This window comes from Hemitrygon akajei, chromosome 14, assembly GCF_048418815.1.
Source record: "Hemitrygon akajei chromosome 14, sHemAka1.3, whole genome shotgun sequence".
NCBI lineage: Eukaryota > Metazoa > Chordata > Chondrichthyes > Myliobatiformes > Dasyatidae > Hemitrygon > Hemitrygon akajei.
Window position 1 is genome coordinate 102,131,931 of NC_133137.1, and position 22,853 is coordinate 102,154,783.

Below are 22,853 nucleotides of genomic sequence, written 5' to 3' on the forward strand. Positions count from 1 at the left end.
TAATGGCTGAGGGGTAGTAACTGTTCCAGAACCTGTGGTGGGGCTCTAGGGCTCCTGGACCTCAGAAGGCGCATGGCAAGTTAACAGCATTGCAAAGCCGACTGCGGAGGCTGTGAGGCTTCTGAGGGATGGCATCATGTGAGCAAACTCGTATCGCATCCAGCTACAGAGGAAATGAAACCAGTGGAAGAGCAAACAAAGCCAAGCTTCCAAAACAGATGTTTGATGCCTCTGATACTAAAGGTACAATCGCAGGAGTACAAGAGGTTAAAGAGGAGCTTACAGTTCAGCTGAGCAAATTCAAGCTCTACATGGAAGAATCTATTTTTTTTTAGATATATTTGAAGAAGCTGGAAAGATGGAGAGAAAATGCAGCCTGAAGATTAATGAAAGTAAACAGCCACTCATTCATTTTCCAGGATCATTTCTGATGGCTGTAAAAGAGAAACTGAGAGCTGAACTTGAAAGATTAATGTAGTGTTCATACATTCCTCCCCCTTCGGTATTATCCTTGGTGTGCATCAATAAAATAAGTAGTTGAGGATTTGTTTGGGCTCTTGATTTCTGAGTACAGCACTGAAGAGAAATCATTATCTGAAAAAGACATTGAACGTCTGGTGGGAACCAAAATCTTCACCATGCTAGATGCTAAAAATGGACAGTGGAAGTACACTTCTAATGATTATCAATGAAGCAGAAGCAGAAGAAGAAGAAAGCCCTTAACTCCAAGTGGAATCATCAGGACACTGTCGTGACGGCGTTAGCAGGCTTTCTTATTTTTACAAGGCCGATGCTCAACCCAGCACAGATGGAAAGCATGCATTCAAGGGAACCAGTTGGATTTGAACTCGGGAACCTTCACTCCGAAGTCCAGCGCTGATGCCACTACGCCACTAGCCACTATCAACATGCCTTATAGGAAATTACAAAGGCTGGGAGTCTTTTGAGATCAACCCCATATCAGAAGAATTTCATCAAAGGCAGGATCATCTGCTTGAAGAGCCTTCTGGACCAGTAAGACCAGACAAACAGAACAGACTCAGAATACAAGGACATTCCTTTAGAACGGAGATGAGGAGGAATTTCTTTAGCCAGAGAGTAGTACATATATAGAAGTCATTGCCACAGATGGCTGTGGAGGCCAAGACGTTTGGTATATTTAAAGTGGAGGTTGATAGACTCTTGATTAGTAAGGGTAGCAAAGGTTACGAGGATAAGGTACGAGAATGGGGTTGAGGAGGATAATAAATCAGCTGTGATGGAACGGCAGAGTAGACTCAGTGGAACAAGTAGCATAATTCTGCTTTGACCCGCCTAATAAAAATAACTCGGATCAAATGCTGCAGGCGTCAAGACCAAAGCAGAGGATATCCTTGTCTTTAGTGATCCTGGTTGCCACTCACTTCAACTCTCCTTCACATTCCCATTCCGATATGTCCATACATGGCCTCCTCTACTGCCATGATGAGGCCAAACTTCGGTTGGAGGAACAACACCTCATATACCGTCTGGGTAGTCTCCAGCCCCTTGGTATGAACATCAAATTCTCCAACTTGCAGTAATTCCCTCCCTCTCCCTTCCCCCATCCCACCTTCACTCTGTCTCCTCTTCCAGCTGCCTATCACCTCTCATGACTCTGCCTTCTTCTACTACCCATAGTGCTTTCCCCTTACATTCCTTCTTCACCTCTCCTGACTATCCCCTCCCTGCTTCCCCTTCCCCACCCCTTGATCTTTCCTCTGATCGGTTTTACACCCTCCCCCCACCTTCTTTATAGGGCCCCTGCCCCCTCCTCCTTTAGTCCTGGCGAAGGGTCTCGACCCGAAACGTTGACTGCTTCTTTCAACGGATGCTGCCTGACCTGCTGAGTTCATCCAGCTTGTTTGTACGTCTCCATAGACAGAGATTGGCTATAACCAAAAGATGTTGCTGGTATCCAACATTTTAGATAGATTTATTAGTCACATGTTGCTCATGATCTTCAGCTGCCGTAGCCCATCCACTTCAAGGTTCGACATTCTGTACGTTCAGAGATGCTCTTCTGTGCACCACATGGTTACTGTCACCTTCCTGTCAGCTTGAATCAGTCTGGCCATTCTCTTCTGACCTCTCTCATTAACAACATGTTTTCACCCACAAAACTGGCACTCAATGGTTCTTTTGGTTTTATTGCCCATTTTCTGTAAACTCTAGAGACTGTTGTGTTTGGAAAAACCAAGGAGATCAGCAGTTTCTGAGTTACTCAAACCACCCCTTCTGGCACCAATTTCACAGTCAAAGTCACTTGTAGATCACATCCCCCCATTCGCATATTTGGTCTGAACAGCAACTGAACCTCATGACTGTGTCTGCATGCTTTTGTGCATTGAGTTGCTGCCACATGATTGGCTGATTAGATATTTGCATTAACAAGTAGGTGTACAGGTGTATATAAGTCAGTGGTTCCCAACTACTGGGCTGTGGACCGACACCCCCCCCCCCCCCCCCCACACACACACACACACACACACACACACACACACACACACACACACACACACACACACACACACACACACACACACACACACACACACACACACACACACACACACACCTCCCCCCCCTCAAAGTTCACTATCTTCTCTTATTAGATTACTTCTTTAGTCTTTTGCCTTTCCACCTCTCACCTCCCAGCTTCTTATTTCAATCCCCCTCCCCCAATCACACACACCTTCCCCCTCACCTGGTTTCACCTATCACCTGCCAATTTGTACTTGTTCCCCTCCCGACCACCACCTTATTCTGGCTCTTACACCATGTCCTTTCCAGTCCTGATATGTTGATTGTTTATACCACAACATAGATTCTGTCTGATACGCTGAGTTCCTCTGGAATTTTATGTATAACTGCTAAGCTATGATTTAAAACCCAGTTGGTTCGTACTTGTCCTTCAGTAAAGGGTACCTTGAACAATACAAAGTTGGACTTGCATGTGACTGAGTTTCACATTGTCTTTTTGAGGGATCAAGAGAGCCATGTTTGTGTTTTGTATACATATTGTAGAAATACAGTTTACATTTGGAATCCTGTAGATACAGGAAGAAGCAATCTAGCGATGAGCAATAAAGTTTTCCAATATGAGTCCTGATGAAGGGTGTTGGCCCAAAGTGTTGGGTATTTATTCCCATCCATAAATGATGCCTGGCCTGCTGAGATCCTCCAGCACTGTCTATATCCTCTTTCCAATGTCTTTCAAATTCCATGGGCAAATAGTTTAAAGACAAATTGAGTTTGTTACTTCCTTTGAGTTATTTCCTTTTCCAAAGTTGTGCATTAAAGGGAATATTTTAACGCCGCTTTCTTTGTTACTAGAATTCACTGGGAGAGACCGACCACATCAAGTAGTGTTGAACAGTAGTGTGACATCCCATCAACTCAAACACCTGATTGCCAACACGGAATATGTCTTGTCTCTTTATGTGATCTTCGGTCCTGTTGTTGGCCCTGGAACAACAGCAACTGTGAAAACAAGTGAGTCGCATTGTGTAACGTTGCTTTACCAATTAACATGGAATGAGAAGTATGACTTGATAGGAAACTGAAACTTTTGCCAGATACTCATAGATTGATCCTCTGATTCAACAGAATCATAGAAAACTACAGCACAGGAACAGGCCCTTCATCCCATCTAGTCCATGCTGAACCATTTAAACTGCCTACTTCCATCGACCTACACTGGGACCACAGCCCCCCATACCTCTACCATTCATGCAAAGTTCTCTTGAACATTGAAATCGAGCTGGCAATGCAGCACTTGAAATGGCAACTCATTCCACTCTCACCACCCTCTGAATGAAGAAGTTTTCCCTCATGTTCCCCTTAAACTTTACACCTTTCACCCTTAACCCGTGATCTCTGGTTGTGGTCCCACCCAACTTCGGTAAATACAGCCTGTCTAATATATTACCTTATCTGATAAATACCATAACATCCTGCCATAATTTATGTTGCCATTATATTATGAAAACATAAAATCATTGAACTTTTTAAAGCAAATTTTCCCTGACCGTCCCCGGGTAATGAATCGGGTTTGTTATCACAGAAGCGATATCTTTGCCAACCTTTCTGGAGGGAAACACTTCATCAAAGTGCACTTAGAGTCCACGTTGAGGAGAGGGTTACCTGAAATTGTAAATGTCAATGGAATGGAGAGTTTGAGTTGCAAGGAGATAGCCTGGAACTGTGCTCCCTGGAGTGTGAGGGGCTGAGTGGTGACCTTATAGAGGTTAAGAAAATCACTAAGACCATGGAATGGCCCAGTCGTCTTGTCAGGGCAAAGGAGACTAAAATGGCATTCCCTGGAGCACAGGGGAAGCTTGAGGGGTGGCCTTATCGAGGTTAACAAAGCTTGAGGCAACATCTACAGTCTTTTTGTTAGGGTAGGAGATACTAAAATGAGGAACATAAGGGGAGACTTTTTCAATCAGAGGGTGGTGTGAGTGAGGAATGAGCTGCCAGTGCAAGTGGTGCATGCATAGAAAACCTACAGCACAATACAGGCCCTTCGGCCCACAAAGCTGTGCCGAACATGTACTTACTTTAGAAATTACTTAGGGTTACCCATAGTCCTCTATTTTTCTAAGCTCCATGTGCCTATCCAGGAGTCTCTTAAAAGACCCTATCATATCCGCCTCCACCACCATCGCCGGCAGCCCATTCCACACACTTACCACTCTGTGTAGTAAAAAAAAAACCTTCCTTACTCCTAACATCTCCTCCATACCTACTTCCAAGCACCTTAAAACTCTGCCCTCTCATGTTAGCCATTTCAGCCCTGGGGAAAAGCCTCTGACTATCCACATGATCAATGGCTCTCATCATCTTGTACACCTTTATCAGGTCACCTCTCATCCTTCATCGCTCCAAGGAGAAAAGGCCAAGTTCACTCAATCTATTCCCATAAGGCATGCTCCCCAATCCAGGCAACATCCTTGTAAATCTCCTCTGCACCTCTCTATAGTTTCCACATCCTTTCTGTAGTGAGGTAACCAGAAATGAGCACAGTACTCCAAGTGGGACCTGACCAGGGTCCTGTAAAGCTGTAACATCACCTCCTGGCTCTTAAACTCAATCCCATGATTGATGAAGGCCAATGCACCGTATGCCTTCTTAACCACAGAGTCAACCTGCGCAGCTGCTTTGAGAGTCCTATGGACTTGGACCCCAAGATCCTTCTGATCCTCCACACTGCCAAGAGTCTTACCATTAATACTATATTCTGCCATCATATTTGACCTACCAAAATGAACCACCTCACACTTATTTGGGTTGAACTTCATCTGCCACTTCTCAGCCCAGTTTTGCATCCTATCAATGTCCTACTGTAACCTCTGACAGCCCTCCACACTATCCACAACACCCCCAACCTTTGTGTCATCAACAAACTTACTAACCCATCCCTCCACTTCCTCATCCAGGTCATTTATAAAATCCATGAAGAGTAAGGGTCCCAGAACAGATCCCTGAGGCACACCACTGGCCACCAACCTCCATGCAGAATATGACCTGTCTAAAACCACTCTTTGCCTTCTGTGGGCAAGCCAGTTCTGGATCCACAAAGTAAGGTCCCATTGGATTCCATGCCTCCTTACTTTCTCAATAAGCCTTGCATAGGGTATCTTATCAAATGCCTTGTTGAAATCCATATACACTACATCTACTGCTCTTCCTTCATCACTGTGTTTAGTCACATTCTCAAAAAATTCCATCAGGCTCGTAAGGCACGACCTGTCTTTGACAAAGCCATGCTGACTATTCCTAATCATATTATGCCTCTCCAAATGTTCATAAATCCTGCCTCTCAGGATCTTTTCCATCAGCTTACCAACTACTGAAGTAAGGCTCACTGGTCTATAATTTCCTAGGCTATCTCTACTCCCTTTCTTGAATAAGGGAACAACATCTGCAATGCTCCAATCTTCTGGAACCTCTCCAGTCCCCATTGATGATGCAAACGTCATTGCCAGAGACTCAGCAATCTCCTCCCTCACCTCCCACAGTAGCCTGGGGTGCATCTCGTTCGGTTACAGAGACTTATCCAACTTGATGCTTTCCAAAAGCTCCAGCACATCCTCTTTCTTAATGTCTATATGCTCAAGCTTTTCAATCCACTGTAAGTCATCCCTACAATCACCAAGATCCTTTTTCATAGCGAATACTAAGCAAAATATTCATTCAGTACCTCTGCTACCTCCTTCAGTTCCATACACACTTTTCCACTGTCACACTTGATTGGTCCTGTTCCCTCATGTCTTATCCTTTTGTTCTTCACATACGAGTAGAATGCCTTGGGGGTTTTCCTTAATTCTGCCCGCCTCCTTAATCTTGCCCGCCAAGGCCTTCTCATGGCCCCTTCTGGCTCTCCTAATTTCATTCTTAAGCTTCTTTCTGCTAGCCTTATAATCTTCTAGATCTCTACCATTACCTAGTTTTTTGAAACTTTCATAAGCTTTTCTTTTCTTCTTGACTAGATTTTCAACTGCCTTTGTATACCACGGTTCCTGTACCCTATCATCTTTTCCCTGTCTCATTGGAACGTACCTATGAAGAATACCACGCAAATATCCCCTGAATATTTGCCACATTACTGCTGTACATTTCCCTGAGAACATCTGTTCCCAATTTATGCTTCCAAGTTTCTTCCTGATAGCCTCATATTTCCCCTTACTCTAATTAAATGCTTTCCTAACTTGTCTGTTCCTATCCCTCTAGAATGCTATGGTAAAGGAGATAGAATTATGATCACTATCTCCAAAATGCTCTCCCACTGAGAGACCTGCCACCCGACCAGGTTAATTTCCCAATACCAGATCAAGTACAGCCTCTCCTCTTGTAGACATATTGTGTCATGAAGCCTTCCCGAATGCACATAACAAACTCCACCTCATCTAAACCCCCTTGCTCTGGGGAGATGCTAATCAATATTTGGGAAATTAAAACCTTCCACCACACCAACCCTGTTATTGTTACACCGTTCCAGAATCTGTCTCCCTATCTGCTCCTCGATATCCCTGTTACTACTGGGTGGTCTATAAAAAACCACCCAGTAGAGTTATTGACCCCTGCCTGTTTCTAACTTTCACCCATGGAGACTCAGTAGACAATCCCTCCATGACTTCCTCCTTTTCTGCAGCTGGGACACTATCTCTGATCAGCAGTGCCATGTCCCCACCTCTTTTGCCTCCCTCCCTGTCCTTTCTGAAACATCTTTTGCCTCCCTCCCTGTCCTTTCTGAAATATTTAAAGCCTGGCTCTCTAAGTAACCATTCCTGGCCCTGAGCCATCCAAGTCTCTGTAATGGCCACAACATCACAGCTCCAAGTACTGATCCAGGCTCATAGCTCATCTGCTTTGTTCATGATGCTTGACGCTCCTTGCATGCAAGCTTGATTTCACGTTTAAGAGAAGTTTGGATAAGTACATGGGTGGTTGGGGTCTGGAGGGCTATGCCATTGGTGATAGTCGATCAGAGTAGGCAGTTTAAATGGTTCGGCACAGACTAGATGGGATGAAGGGCTGATTTTCTATGCCATAATTTTCTACGACTCTAGAGGGCATAGGTTTAACGTGAGAGGAAAGATGTAAGAGGAACTTGAGTGGCAACTTTTTCCTACATAGAGTATTGAGTGTGTAGACGGTGCTGCCAGAACAAACTATAAAGAAGGGTGCAATTGCACTGTTGCAAAGACATTTAAACAACAGGTATGTGGATGGGAAAGGTTAAAAGGAATTTCGGCCAAATGCAGGCAGATAGGTAGACAACTTGATCAACATGGTGGGTTGTACTGAAAGACCCCTTTTCATGTCGCATAGCTCTATGACTCTACAATCTTAAAGGGAGTTTGCTGAGATATTGAGACTGCTGGTTGTAAATTAGCAGAGTATCTAGATTCTGAAGTATTCTCAGAAAACTGAAAAACACGAATATAACGTCTAATCGAAGAAAGAAGGGAGAAGGAAAGATGGAAACTGTTGACCAGTTTACCTAACATCCGTCATCAAGAAAATGCTGGAATCGATTATTAAATAGTTAATAGTAGGGCACTTATAAATCAAAACTCAATTAAACAGAGTGACATGATTTAATGATATGGAAATCATGTTTGACAAATTGGCTGGATTTCATTGAAGATTTACTAAGCAGGGTGCATAAAGGGAAACTAATAGATGTGGTGTATTGGGATTTCTAGATGGCACTTGTTAATATGTCACATGAAGGGTACTTCTATAAGTTAGATTAGATCAGCCAAGATCATACTGAGTGACAGCGCAAGCTTATGGGCTGAGTTGGCCAACTCTTGTACCCGTTCCTTGTGTTCCAATGCATTTACAGTATTTTGCCATCAGATCTTCCCATGATTATCGGTCCTCTGCCAATATCACTGACATTTGTTGAATGTCTAGATATTTTCATATCTTGATGAAGTTGGGCAATGATTATTTTACTGGGCTTGTAATAGATTATCTAGAATTAAGAGTTCAGATCCTATCACAGATAAATTAAAGGTTATCACAAATAAGAGCATAAGACATAGGAACAGAATTAGGCCATTTGGTCCATTGAGTCTGCTCTGCCATTCAATCATGGCTGATCCTTAAAAAAATAGTATCTATGAAATTGGCCACAAAGCTATGGAAAAATGTAAAGATTCCTTGGGTTTATTTTTAGGTAAGAGAAATAACCCAACCTTACCCTGTTTAACCTGACTAACCCAGTCTTACCCCATTTAACCTGAATAACCCAGTCTTACCCCATTTAACATGACTAACCCAACCTTACCCTGTTTAACCTGACTAACCCAGTCTTACCCTGTTTAGCCTGAGTAACCCAGTCTTACCCCGTTTAACCTGACTAACCCAACCTTACCCTGTTTAACCTGACTAACCCAGTCTTACCCCGTTTAACCTGAATAACCCAGTCTTACCCCGTTTAACATGACTAACCCAACCTTACCCCGTTTAACCTGACTAACCCAGTCTTACCCCGTTTAACCTGAATAACCCAGTCTTACCCCGTTTATCCTGAATAACCCAGTCTTACCCCGTTTAACCTGAATAACCCAGTCTTACCCCGTTTAGCTTGTATGTGAGTGCAGACCTGCCACAATCTGGTTGATGTAATTGAACTCTGGCATTTGGAAGATCACAGGGCCATACAGCTCCACAACATGGAAACTGGCTTTCAAGCATAGCTCAGCCACGTGGACCAAACTGTCCACCTGAGTTACTTCTATTTGCCTGTGTCTGGCCCTTATTCCTCTTAACCTTTTCCATTCACGTACCTGTTTAAATGTCTTTTAAAAATCATAATTGTACTGTCCTCAATTGCTTCTGGCTATACGTGGCCTCTAACATGATGAGAGGTTGGAGTGTCTTCTCCTGTGATGGTTCAAGGTGGCAACTTATCCCCACCAGCTCAAAGTATGTTGCCAGTTAGCAATAAATATCAACCTTCCACCGTCTCCCATAAAAAAATTAATAGTAAGATGATTTATGATCTTAGTTGGATGGCTACATTCAGGAGAGAGGAACCAGCAACCATGACCAAAGGTAAAGGAACTTGCATTTCAAATATAACATAAAAACAAACAGCTCCACAATCCTGCAGGTGTAAACCTTCAGCCTGTAGGACAGAAGCAATGTGTTCTGATACCCAACATAACCAGGAGTACTCAACCAGAGCACGAAGAAGGGCAGCAGTTGTAGCCACAAGGTAGATTCGTAACAGCAACAGATTCTGTAAATCTGAAATAATAGTGGAAATACTGGAACTGTTTAGCCGGCATCTGTAGAAGGAGAAACATTGAATATACTGTAATGATAACCTATCAACAGAATGGATAGATGGTTTTTGGCTTGAAACATTATTTGTATTTTTCTGCAGAGAGAAAACAACAATTCAGCACTGGGGTTTATTCCAATAGGGATAACATCAAAAATTAGGAAAGCTATGTTAAACTTGAGAACATGAATCATGAGAATCATGAGAGCATTTAGACTCCTGTATCCATTTCTGGCTGCCATATTACAGGAAGGATATAGAGGTCCCAGGAAGCTGGAGATGGAATGTAATAATATGCATATCAGTAAGTGATGAACAGAATTGGATATTTCTTTTCTTGAGAAAATACTGCTTAAAAGGAATTCTTCCAGATGTCCCTGACAGATTGGAACCAGGGAGAATATTTGCGCCTCCACACCTGGAGGCCATCTAAGGCAGCCATGAAGAAATCAAGCACGGACCGTGGAAGGTGTGAATGTAGAACTTGCTACTGCAGGGTGTGGTTGAATTGTATCATTTAAGTGAACCTAGGGTAGGATGCATACACATGAAGGAGAAATTACACTTATTGGTTTAGCTGAGAAATATGGGGGCAGCAGGAAAGTGGAATAGGAGCATTAGCATGGACTGTGTGGGACCGTGATCTCCCATGTAATTTTTAAATTCCTATTCAACCCCGTAGAAGAATCTAGGATCATGGGACCAGACGGGAAAATGAAATTATATCCAGAGTAGTTTCAATCATATTGCTCCCCCCCTCCCATTTTAACTGAGTTTTACAGGAGCACCATTGAGACTGTCCTGACAAGCTGCCTCTCCGTCTGATATGGGAGCAGCAGAGCATCAGACCAGAAGTCCCTACAAAGGACTGTGAAAACAGCCGAGAGGATCATAGGGGACATTTATCAGGAGTGCTGTGTACGCCAGGCTCTTAGTATTATCGAGGATCCCAGCCCTCCACCCAGCATCCTCTTTGACTTTCTACCATCAGGCAGAAGACTCCAATGCATAAAGACAAGAACGGTCAGGGTGGGAAACAGCTTCTTCCCTTAGACCATCAGGCTCCTGAACTCCCTGCTGCATCACATTCGAAGTGTCACCAATTAATTTGTTCTGTACCCTACAATATTGAATTTATGCATTATTTGTAGATTTTATTCTTACTTTTCTAAGTTATTGTGTGTTAAGAGTACTACTGTGGTTTACACCCTGGTCCAGAGAAACATCTTGTTTGACAGTTGACATATATAGTTAATTGACAACAAACTTGACTTATTGCAGGCTCAAGGCAAGGTTAATCTTGACTACCTCTTCTGTTCTTGTGCTGCAGCTGATAACTTTGTATTAATGACTACTTGGGCAAAGGATAACAATGCAGCTTTTAGACAAGGGGAGGAAAAGAAAGACGAGCTGAGGTAATGAATGAAACTAACCAATGATCCGCGGTGTGTTGCAGCTCCACTCGGACGGGTACCGACCTTCAGGGTAACCACATACACCACTACCTCAGTGTCCGTGGTCTGGGCTGCCACCATTGGAGCAACAGAGTACAAGATAACATGGAGCCCAACATCAGGTAAATAGACAATAGACAATAGGTGCAGAAGTAGACCACTCGGCCCTTCGAGCCTGCACCGCCATTGTGAGATCATGGCTGATCAACTACTATCAATACCCGGCTCCTGCCTTGTCCCCATATCCCTTGATTCCCCTATCCATAAGATACCTATCTAGCTCCTTCTTGAAAGCATCCAGAGAATTGGCCTCCGCTACCTTCCGAGGCAGTGCATTCCAGACCCCCACAACTCTCTAGGAGAAGAAGTTTTTCCTTAACTCTGTCCTAAATGACCTACCCCTTATTCTCAAACCATGCCCTCTGGTACTGGACTCTCCCAGCATCTGGAACATATTTCCTGCCTCTATCTTGTCCAATCCCTTAATAATCTTATATGTTTCAATCAGATCCCCTCTCAATCTCCTTAATTCCAGCGTGTACAAGCCCAGTCTCTCTAACCTCTCTGCACAAGACAGTCCAGACATCCCAGGAATTAACCTCGTGAATCTACGCTGCACTTCCTCTACAGCCAGGATGTCCTTCCTTAACCCTGGAGACCAAAACTGTACACAATACTCCAGGTGTGGTCTCACCAGGGCTCTGTACAAATGCAAGAGGATTTCCTTGCTCTTGTACTCAATTCCCTTTGTAATAAAGGCCAACATTCCATTAGCCTTCTTCACTGCCTGCTGCACTTGCTCATTCACCTTCAGTGACTGATGAACAAGGACTCCTAGATCTCTTTGTATTTCTCCCTAACCTAACTCTACACCATTCAGATAATAATCTGCCTTCCTGTTCTTACTCCCAAAGTGGATAACCTCACACTTATTCACATTGAACGTCATCTGCCAAGTATCTGCCCACTCACCCAGCCTATCCAAGTCACCCTGAATTCTCCTAACATCCTCATCACATGTCACACTGCCACCCAGCTTAGTATCATCAGCAAATTTGCTGATGTTATTTTCAATGCCTTCATCCAAATCGTTAACGTAAATGGTAAACAGCTGTGGTCCCAATACCGAGCCCTGTGGCACCCCACTAGTCACCACCTGCCATCCTGAGAAACACCCATTCACCGCTACCCTTTGCTTTCTATCTGCCAACCAGTTTTCTATCCATGTCAATGCCTTCCCCCTGATGCCCTGAACTTTGATTTTACCCACCAATCTCCTATGTGGGACCTTATCAAATGCCTTCTGAAAATCGAGGTACACTACATCCACTGGATCTCCCCCGTCTAACTTCCTGGTTACATCCCCGAAAAACACCAACAGATTAGTCAAGCATGATTTACGCTTGGTAAATCCATGCTGGCTCGGCCCAATCCTATCATGCTATCTAGATATGCCACTATTTCATCCTTAGTAATGGACTCTAGCATCTTCCCCACCACTGATGTCAGGCTGACAGGTCGATTGTTCTCTGTTTTCTCCCTCCCTCCTTTCTTAAAAAGTGGGATAACATTAGCCATTCTCCAATCCTCAGGAACTGATCCTGAATCTAAGGAACATTGGAAAATGATTACCAATGCATCCACAATTTCCAGGGCCACCTCCTTTAGTACCCTAGGATGCAGACCATCTGGACCTGGGGATTTGTCAGCCTTCAGTCCAATCAGTCTTCTTATCACCGTTTCCTTCCTAATGTCAATCTGTTTCATTTCCTCTGTTACCCTATGTCCTTGACCCATCCATACATCTGGGAGATTGCTTGTGTCTTCCTTAGTGAAAACAGATCTAAAGTACTCATTAAATTCTTCTGCCATTTCTCTGTTTCCCATAACAATTTCACCCAATTCATTCATCAAGGGACCAACATTGTTCTTTCTCTTCACATACCTTTTTAAAAAAAAAAACAAGCTTTTGCTATCTTCCTTTATATTCCTGGCTAGCTTATGTTCGTACCTCATTTTTTCTCCCCTTATTGTCTTTTTAGTTAAGTTCTGTTGTTCCTTAAAAACTTCCCAATCATCTGTCCTCCCACTCACCTTAGCTCTGTCATACTTCCTTTTTTTTTAAATGCTATGCAATCTCTGACTTCCTTTGTCAACCACTGTGGTCCCTTTCCTCCCTTTGAATCCTTCCTTGTCTGGGGGATGAACTGATTTTGCACCTTGTGCATTATTCCCAAGAATACCTGCCATTGCTGTTCCACTGTCTTTTCTGCTAGGCTATCCTTCCAGTCAACTTTGGCCAGCTCCTCCCTCATGGCTCCATAGTTTCCCCTGTTTAAATCGAGGGAAAGATTCTCTCAGGACCATGCATTGCCTGTTCCTTCCTTGTCTACTGAATTATAGTGAATAACTTACCAACAGGTTTATTGTTTTGTTTTAACTTTCCTCTTTGGTACTTCTGAGAGCCTTGTAATCCCTTTGAATATAGAAAATTAAACCTAGTCTTTTATGTTATGAAGGAACCACTCACCTTGTTGAGTCCACACAGGCTCAAAGCAGACCAGTCATATTCATCTCCATACTTTCCACGTATTCTCTCTCTTACCCACTAATTCCCCCCTTTGCCATTTACCTGTGACAAGGGTGTACTCAGAGCAGCAAGTTAACATTAGTGTAGTCATTAGCACAACAGTGTTCAATTCTTGTTGCTGCCTGTAAAGAGTTTACACATTCCTCCTAGTCCTCCGGTTCTTCCCACTGTCCAAAGACATGCTGGTTGATAGGATAATTGATCATTGTAAATTGTCCCCTGATTAGACTACAATTAAATCAGCGGATTGCTAGCCAGAACAGCTCAAAGGGCCATAAAAAAGCCTATTCTACAATGAATCTCAATTTTTTTAAAAATGCATTTGATTTGGAAAGAAACAGGACATCTGGAGAAAACCTACACAGTCCTATGGAGAACGTGCAAACTCCGCGCAGATTCCACCTGAGGTCAGGGTTGAACACGTCCTGAAGCTGCGAAGGGGTAGTGCTAACTGTTGCATCATGGTATCCCTTGAAGTTACCACCCTATTTAACTGGTGGGGGTATATGATAATTTGAAGGGTTGGTGGGGTGGATGGAGAGAAATTAATTCCTTATACAAAGTGTTACGTATTCAGGCAACAATAATTATAGATGAGTTAGACGAAGGGTTTTATAACAAATAACACGTTTATTAAACACTGATAACAAACCCCCTTCAAATGTAAACAAACCCAAACAATGATCCGAGCTCAGCTGCTCAAACAGTCCTTAATAGCGTTGCAGTCCCAAACAGTCTTCAAAGCGGTATTGAAAAAAAAAGTCTTTAAAGCGATATGCTGAAAGAAAACAGACTTTAAAACGATATGCCGACAGTTCAAAAGCTCACGGTACTTTTAAAAGGAGAGACTTTTTAAAGCGATGTAAATTCTCTTCCACGTCGATGTCCTTCGATTCCCAGCGTCGAACTCCCACGTCGAATTTTATTAAATATAACAACTTAAAGTGACTGACCTTCCTTCCACAATATTCTCAATCTCCCGCTTTTTCCAGCGGAGACTATCGTGAGAATAGTAAACGAAATCCTTCCGAATGAGGATCACACAAGGTCGAAGTCAATCCATTGTCGAAAATCGATTCTTCTCGATTTGTCTTCCAAACTTCACTCTCCATTAGCAAAGAAACCGTTGGCTCTGACCTTTTAAACTTTAGGCATTATATAAAACTTCATTTTTAACTAAACTGCGTCATCACATTAAATCACACAGTAACATGAAGTCATCTTGGCAAATCCTGCCACGAACTGCCCCACCTGACAGGGTGGGTCTTCCTTTTATACCCTGTAGAAAAAACCTGTCACATGACCTCTACTGGCGGGAAAATGACATCACTCCACCATTACCTCATGTCCAGTATAACTTCAACCCCAGTCACGTGACAAGGGTACCACTGTCACGTGTCACGGGTACGTAACAAAAGGGAGACAGGAATCTGAAATTCCCTCTTTCAAAAAGCTGTTGAGGTTGGTGAGTCACTTGAAACCATAAAACTGAAAACTCAAATTGGGATATCTTCCCTCTTTTCTTCTCAACACCTGCCTAAGAGCTCTCCCTGGTGCCCATCCCCCTTCCCTTTCTCCCATGGTCCACTCTCCTGTCCAACCAAATTCCTTCTTCTCCAGTCCTTTACCTTCCCCACCTGTCACCTCTCAGCCTCTCACTTCATCCCCCTTCCCTGCCCACTTCTCCTAATACTTTCTAGCTTGTCCTTCCTCCCCTTTCGCTACTTTCTTATTCCAGCTACTTCCCCCTTCTTTTCCAGTCCTGTTGAAAGGTCTCGGTTCGAAATGTTGACTCTTTATTCATTTCCATAGATAGTGCCTGACTTGCTGAGTTCCTACAGCAAGTGTGTGTGTGTGTGTGTGTGTGTGGATTTTCAGCATCTGCAGAATTTCTTGTGTTAATGATCGGGATATTGTCAATGCCTTTGCAGAATAAAGGAACTAGAATCAGGGTAGTGCAGGAGGAATCAAAGCATGAATTAAGTATGATTTAATTGGGTAGTGAAACAGGTTGGAAATAATTGAATGGTGTCTATTCCTGTGTTCCTTGCTCACTGGAGAGTGCAGCCTATCTTTTCAAAGTGTGGGCAGTACAGATGCAGCAGTTCTGCCGTTGACTCGTAGATTTGGTAATCCTGGTCCCACAGCTTGACTTATGGTGCCATCTATCTGGCGTTTGATCTCCCTGCAATGACGAGGATTCTGCCCTGACTACGCTGTATTTCTCAGACGTGCTGGTTGGTAAGATAACAGACAACTAGAATTTAACCCTAGTGTTGGTGGTAGCAGGAGGATCAGGCTGGTGAAGGTGAAGGTCTGCAGAAGAACTGTGGTAAGTTCTCTGAGATGCCTGGAACAACTTACCAGCCAATTTTCTTATAAAACTGCACAACAGCGGACTTTAGAGAATTGATGCAGTCACACCAAATATTGATTTGTTTTAATTTTTTATTGCTTACTGATCTTTATAGTATTTTTTGATATTTAGAAACTTTTCATTTTATTATTTTCAAAATCATCGTCACTTTACAAAATTTTCTAACCTGTGCCTAAGACTTTTGCACAGTTCTGTTGATGTCCTTTACTCCTGCAGGTAGAAATACTCTCCCTGGCTCCACTCTGTTTAGATTTTTCTTAATTTCAAAGGCATCTAATAGTACCCCATTAAGCAATCCTTTCTCAAGAGAACAGACACCCTCGTAGTCTGTTCATCTGATGAACATGTGAGACAGAGCAGGGAAATAAGTGGGTATCTGAGACCTATGGGAGTGCTCTGAGAGGCAACGTAGACACCAGGAGCCAAGTGGTCTCTTTCAATGTGGGAAGGCAATATGAGAAATTTCTGCTCTTGAGGCCAGTGCAGGCAATGCTGGGAGAAAATACTCAGGTGCCCGAGGCCGAGGCCGATTCATCCTCTGGAAGTTGGCATATCCGTCATTATTGTCCCTAGGTTTGCCATGGGTCAGAATTTGCTGCCAATAGTGACAGGCTCTGGACTCTGTGCCAGCTACAGATCTATCCTTTGGCAATCCCATGATATCAATTTGTTGGTAAACATAAATGGCCAGACCCTGCAAGGGAGCTGGACTTTGTGAGGTGAAGTTGTCACGTGGACGGGTCTGAACAGCTGAAAATGTTTCTGGAAAACCCAGAAAGTGTACCTCAGATTTGACTGGTTGACAAAACTGCCAGAGAGAACAAATCCTTTTGGATATCTCTGACATACAGAAATATTATAAAAATAATTTAAAATATTTTTTTCAATCAGCTATTTAAAAAGATTCCTCAGTACTAATAAAAACATAAGGACAAGCTCAATTAATTAAAAAAGATGAAAATTACCTCGGCCTCTTTTCCATAGATGCTGCCTGGTCTGCTGAGTTCTTCCAGCATTTTGCTTGAAAATTACATTTACCCTTCTCCCTTGCATCCCTTCTTCTCCCTTGTAAAGAAGGAGTTTGTTGAACTAACCTGATATGGATTCTTCAGGCAGGTTCCCCAGCATAACTGCTGAGGAATTGCAGAAAGTTTGTGCTCCGTCACTGGACTCCCCATTGAGTCGAAAATTGGATTGCAGCTGGAAGGCCAGTCAGCAAATTCAGGACCTTGGCAAATTAAAATCTTTCTCATTCCTTGACTCAAGGGTGCGATGGATATGTGTCTGAGGATTTAGATAGAACTTGGGTAGTACAAAGAAGCACTGATTTCAATCCAATTGATCCAAGCTGGTGATTATGTTCTGCATATATCTCTTTTTCTGTTTTGTAACCTAACCCATCAGCATAAATTGCTATTCTTGGTCCTTAGGGTTTTTTTTTACTTGTACTTATTCAGGGATACAGCTTGAAACAGGCCCTTCCACCTCAATGAGCTGTACTGCCACACTGCCCAGCAGCCCACTTACTTAACCACAGCCTAATCTCAGGACAATTCACAATGACCAGCTGGTCCAACGGTACGTTGTTGGACTGCGGGAGGAAACTGAAGCACCTGGAGAAAACCCACGCATATCATGGAGAAAATGTACAAACTTCTTAAGACGGTGCTGGAGTAGAACTCCAACCTCCAGAGTGCCCCAAGCTGTAATAGTGTTAACTAACTGTTACATGACCACGACAACACACACCATTTTCTGTGTCTCATTAAATTTTTCTTTGCCACTTGCTTCAACTACCCTGCGCGGTCATCGGTTCTCAATTCTAAACACTGCGGAACAAGATATGACTGAATTCCCTTTTGGATTTGTTTAATATTTATGCAGAGGCTTGCTACAGTGTCTGTGCGTGCTGCTGCTACTCCGTGTGATTTATTGTGCTACACCAGGCGATCCATCAAACAAAACCTAAAGGCACTGGAGTGGATATGAGAAAGCTGGAATAAAACCAGATATTAAAGATTAGAGCTGTTGCTGGAAGTTGCAACAGACTGCAGCTATTTTCTCTAGGAAAGACTGAAAGTGGTTTTGTACATTTGCAGATAGATCATTTATTTCCATGTTCCGGCCAGGATCAGAACTAAAGCTTGACCATCTGACCCAACCGAAACATAAATCCCAGCTACAAGTTAGGTTGGGAATTGGAACATTTATGGGATAGATTCGGGTTGAATGTTTAGTTTTATACTCAAGCAGATCTCAAATCAGAACCTGGGGTATAAATATAAGGTAGTCAGTAATAAATACAGTGATAAATTCAGGAGAAATATTTTTCACCCTGAGAACAGAGAAAATATGCTTGCTATCACCATGCTGTCAAATTTAAATGGAAGCTGAATGAATGCATAAAGATAAAAGGAGTTGTTGGAAGACTGGAAAGAAAAGGATGTGAGGATGCTCATATCAGCGCAATGGTAGAGCAGCAGTTAGCACGATGCTATTACAGGTCAGGGCCTCAGAGTTCAGAGTTCAATTCCAGCAGCTCTGTACATCCTCCCTGTGGAATATGTGCGTTTCCCCCAGGTACTCCAGTCTATTCCGGCGCCGCCTTAAGGAGTTTGCACATTTTTCCTGTGGGCTTTCTCCAGGCGCTCTGGTTTCCTCCTTATAGTCCAACAATGTACAGTCAGTAGGTTAATTGGCCATTGTATATTGTTCTGTGATTAGGCTGGGTTTAAATCAGGGGTTGCTGGGCCATGTGACTAGAAGGCCCGGAATGGTCTGTTCTGTGATATATCTCTAAATAAATAAAATGAAATATCAAAGAGTAAAATTCAGCGTGGGCTCAAAGGCTTGCTTTTGTGGTAGAAATATCACCAGAAAATACTGCATAATCACCTTCAGTAATTTCTTTCTTACATGTCTTTGTTAGGCCGAGGTACAACACAGAATGATTATGTGGATCGCAACACGCTGTCTTACCGTATTGAAAACCTGAACCCGGGTACACACTACACAATCGACATTCGTGCTGTGTATGGGAGTTCTGAGGGGCCTGCTGTCTCCCTTTCTCAAATGACAGGTAAATTAATTAGATAGAGAAACTCTGGTGAACTTAGTATCGTAGTTGAGAAAAGACCTGCTACTACTCTTTGGAGTCACCGGAATGATGGTTGGGCTTAGAGTGAGGTGAGAGTTAAGTGGAGGAATGATTGGAAAAATGCATTGCAGAAGGCTTAGGAAAGCTCTGATCAATAATCCAGATGAAGGGTCTCCACCCAGAATGTCAACCATCCACTGCCCTCCACAGATGCTGTCTGACCTGATGAGTTCTTCCAGCATCTCTGTTGCTCTGGATTCCAGCATGTGCAGACTTTTGTGTCACAAGGTGCTCAAAATGTTAGGAATATTTGACACTGGAGATCTGCAGAGAAATTAATTCCTCTGGTGAGAGTATCAAGAAAATTAGGACATATTGTGAAGTTCGAACTAAATGAAGACTATTTTTTCCAATTTAGATGTGATCTGTAATTTTCTCAAATTTCTGCTGGAGAGATTGGGATTGATGGATTTCAGTTGGAAATGAGTAGCAAAAGGTAACAGTGGATTCCGGTTAACTGGGACAAATTGGGACCGGTACACTTTGGCCCAATTAAGTTCCAATTAGTCAAAGTTTCACGGAAATAGTTAAAAACGTATAAAAAAGATGAACTATCATTTAACTGAGTAATAAATTATATATATAAATGAAATGCAGAATAAATAAGGACACTACCAACAGTATTGTAGTATCATAAAACTATGATTTCCTGATAGTTAGAGGAATTCAGTGTTTTTTGCCACGCTCTTTTGATTGACTGTAAATGAGCAAAATCAGCGCAGGTGCCCAGTGCAGATGATGGACTCCCTTCATATGATTGCATCCTCCCAGTCTTCATTTTCATTGTAACGTTCAAGAAGATTGCCGTTACCTTCCAATTCTTTGTAACTCCTAACTCACTGAAGCAGTTATTTTCTTCTCTGGCATCTCCAAGCCTCAATGCTTGAAACCACAGTGAGCAAAACAGTTTCAAATTGTCTTACTGCTTACTTCTTGCCAACTATCAGTGTCAAAAATCACCGCTTTTTGAACAGAAACATACACAACTGACACTGTTTAAAATGGTTTGCTTTAAGCACCATGTAATGTCCAACGGCCACACAAGTGCATGCAACTGGCGCTAGTTAGATGGCAATATACCCTGTTACAATTAAACAGCACAGTGTACGAAATAAGCTACCGCCCCAATTAACTGGAACCTACTGTATTTTAATCTAATTGAAAGGCAGAGCAGGATTAAGAGTTATTTCTAATATTCCGGTACATGTTAGTCCAATTTATAATTAGATGTCTGATTCTGAAATGGAGAACTTGTATCCAAAGCACCATATGCCCAATCTCAAAGCAGAAGACTTGATAACTCAAAACGAAATGCTTACTTGATGCCATTTGAGCTTTAAAATGTTTATACATTATTGGTGAGAAGATTATTCTGAAAATTGCGAGGATATCAATAGACGGAAGGACATGTGCAACAACGGACTTGGAATTTGAAAGGAGTGGGAGAAGACTTTCTCAAATTACAATGGTATTTATCGTTCAGAAGTACCTCTCTAGTTACAAGTCCATGGCCTTGTGGACTCTTGGCCCTTTGACCTTTTTTCCAACACTTGGCTGATCTTTGCATGTCTCCTTCCTCATTTCCACTTTCCCACCCGATTACCTTATTCCTAAGGGTTACAAAGATCTATCAATCTTCAAGGGTTCAGGCGGCATCCATCATTAAGGACCCCATCACTCAGGACATGCTATCTTCTCATTGCTACCAACAGGGAGGAGGTACAAGAGCCTGAAGACAACAAAACAAGAGCCATTAAAACACATTTCACAATATATGCCAGTGATATTAAAACTGATTCTGAATCTACTCTCAGATCTTTGGGGGAGTGATTCCCAGTTATTCACAACTGCCACAGTGAAAGAAAATTCCACATTATCTCAGTCCGAAATGCCCATCCACTTATCCAGAGAATGTGGCCCTTGCTCTAACCCCACCCCCAACTGCTTCTAAACTTCTGGTGAGGGGATAATCTCTGCGCATCCACATAGTCAAGACCTTTTGGAATCTAATATATTTCAATGAGATCAGGTATCACTTAATCCGAACTCCATAAAATGTCAGCCTCTCCTACCCATTCTTTTCTTATAGCCCAGCTCTCGCATCCAGTTAAAACTATCCAGCACTGTATGATATGAGGTGAGCCAATCTGTGCAAGATATTGCAGGTACAGTCTCACACAAAACCAGGTAAAATTATAGCTAGCATTTATTACAGTAAATGTCTTCGCACCCACCACATCCATCTTATTCATCAACCCCATTTTGTCAGATTTAAATCCTCTCCTTATAACGCTCTCTAAGAGGCAGATCCAGTTAGGTTAGTCTCGCGTGATGATTATGTCTTGAAGTCCTTTCTCGTCTGTTAACTGCCTTCAGAAGTAATAAAGGTAGAAAATAGGAGCAATATTCAACTGGTCAGGTGGGAACTGTATGTGGATTATATGTGTGGAAAATCCTCTTGAAAATTTACCAAACTTTGCATGTCGTTCAACAGATGATCCCTTGCGTAGTCAAAATTTCTGACGGTTTCTTGTTTTATTTCAAATTTCTAGTATATCCAGCAATTTTTTTTTCCAAATTATGTTGTAGTAGCAAGAGTCCTGGTTTCAAGTTTAAATTTAATTGTCATTCAACCATATTTGAACACCCATGAATGAGACAATGCTACTCCAGGGCCAGAGTTCAAAACACAGTGCCAACAGTCATCCCCAGCCCATGTCACATATAGACAGCAAAGACATACAAGAGATCAGCAAAATACAGTCACACACACAATAATATAGTCTAAGACCCTGAGTCCATGAATGTTGCAGCAGTCAGTGAATTATAACGACTTGCAGGATTTCACATTAACAACGTCCACTAGGCTGTTACAATCACAAGTAAAGCGACTAAGACGATCACTCGCTGTTAAACTGAATACAACCGTCGCACACCGAACCCTCCAAAGCCTCTCTGACGTAGGTAGCAGCATAAGCCACACCAAGTCCAGCTCCTTCAGTTTCTCTGACGGAGAACGAGCAGCTCTCTGATGGGGTAGACCTGCAGTATTTTAAGTTCTTAAGTTCTTGGTGTCCAGCAGGATCTTGCGGTAGTAAAAAAAAAATATGTTTAAAGAAGACAATTTATTACTATTACAATGTGGACAACTGCAGCAGACATTGTGTATTTTTCAGTCACTGTTCACCTTCTGAATAAAAGGCACATTTGCCAATCAGTTGAGAAAATGGACAGTCCCAATGAAAGGTCCTGGCCCAAAATGTCGACTGTTTATTCCTCTCCACGGACGCTGCTTGGCTGGCTGAGTTCCTCTGCTATGTTGTGTATGTGTTGTTCTGGATTTCCAGCAGCTGCAGAATCTCTTGGGTGTAGACTGATTGCACCACCACCTGGTATGGAGGGGTTACTGCACAGGATCGGAAAAAGCTGCAGAAAGCTGTAAACTCAGTCTG

At 42.7% G+C, this 22,853-nt stretch overlaps 1 protein-coding gene across 1 annotated transcript in view; it reads left to right on the top strand.

Annotated features, from left to right (window-relative positions):
• The window catches only part of col7a1l (collagen type VII alpha 1-like), a 420,731-nt gene that overhangs the window by 106,218 nt on the left and 291,660 nt on the right, over positions 1 to 22,853 (top strand). The window contains exons 14-16 of the mRNA XM_073066798.1: positions 3,355 to 3,513; positions 11,280 to 11,399; positions 19,174 to 19,323. Of these exons, the coding sequence (XP_072922899.1) occupies positions 3,355 to 3,513; positions 11,280 to 11,399; positions 19,174 to 19,323 (429 nt within the window). The remainder of the gene's footprint in view (positions 1 to 3,354; positions 3,514 to 11,279; positions 11,400 to 19,173; positions 19,324 to 22,853) is intronic.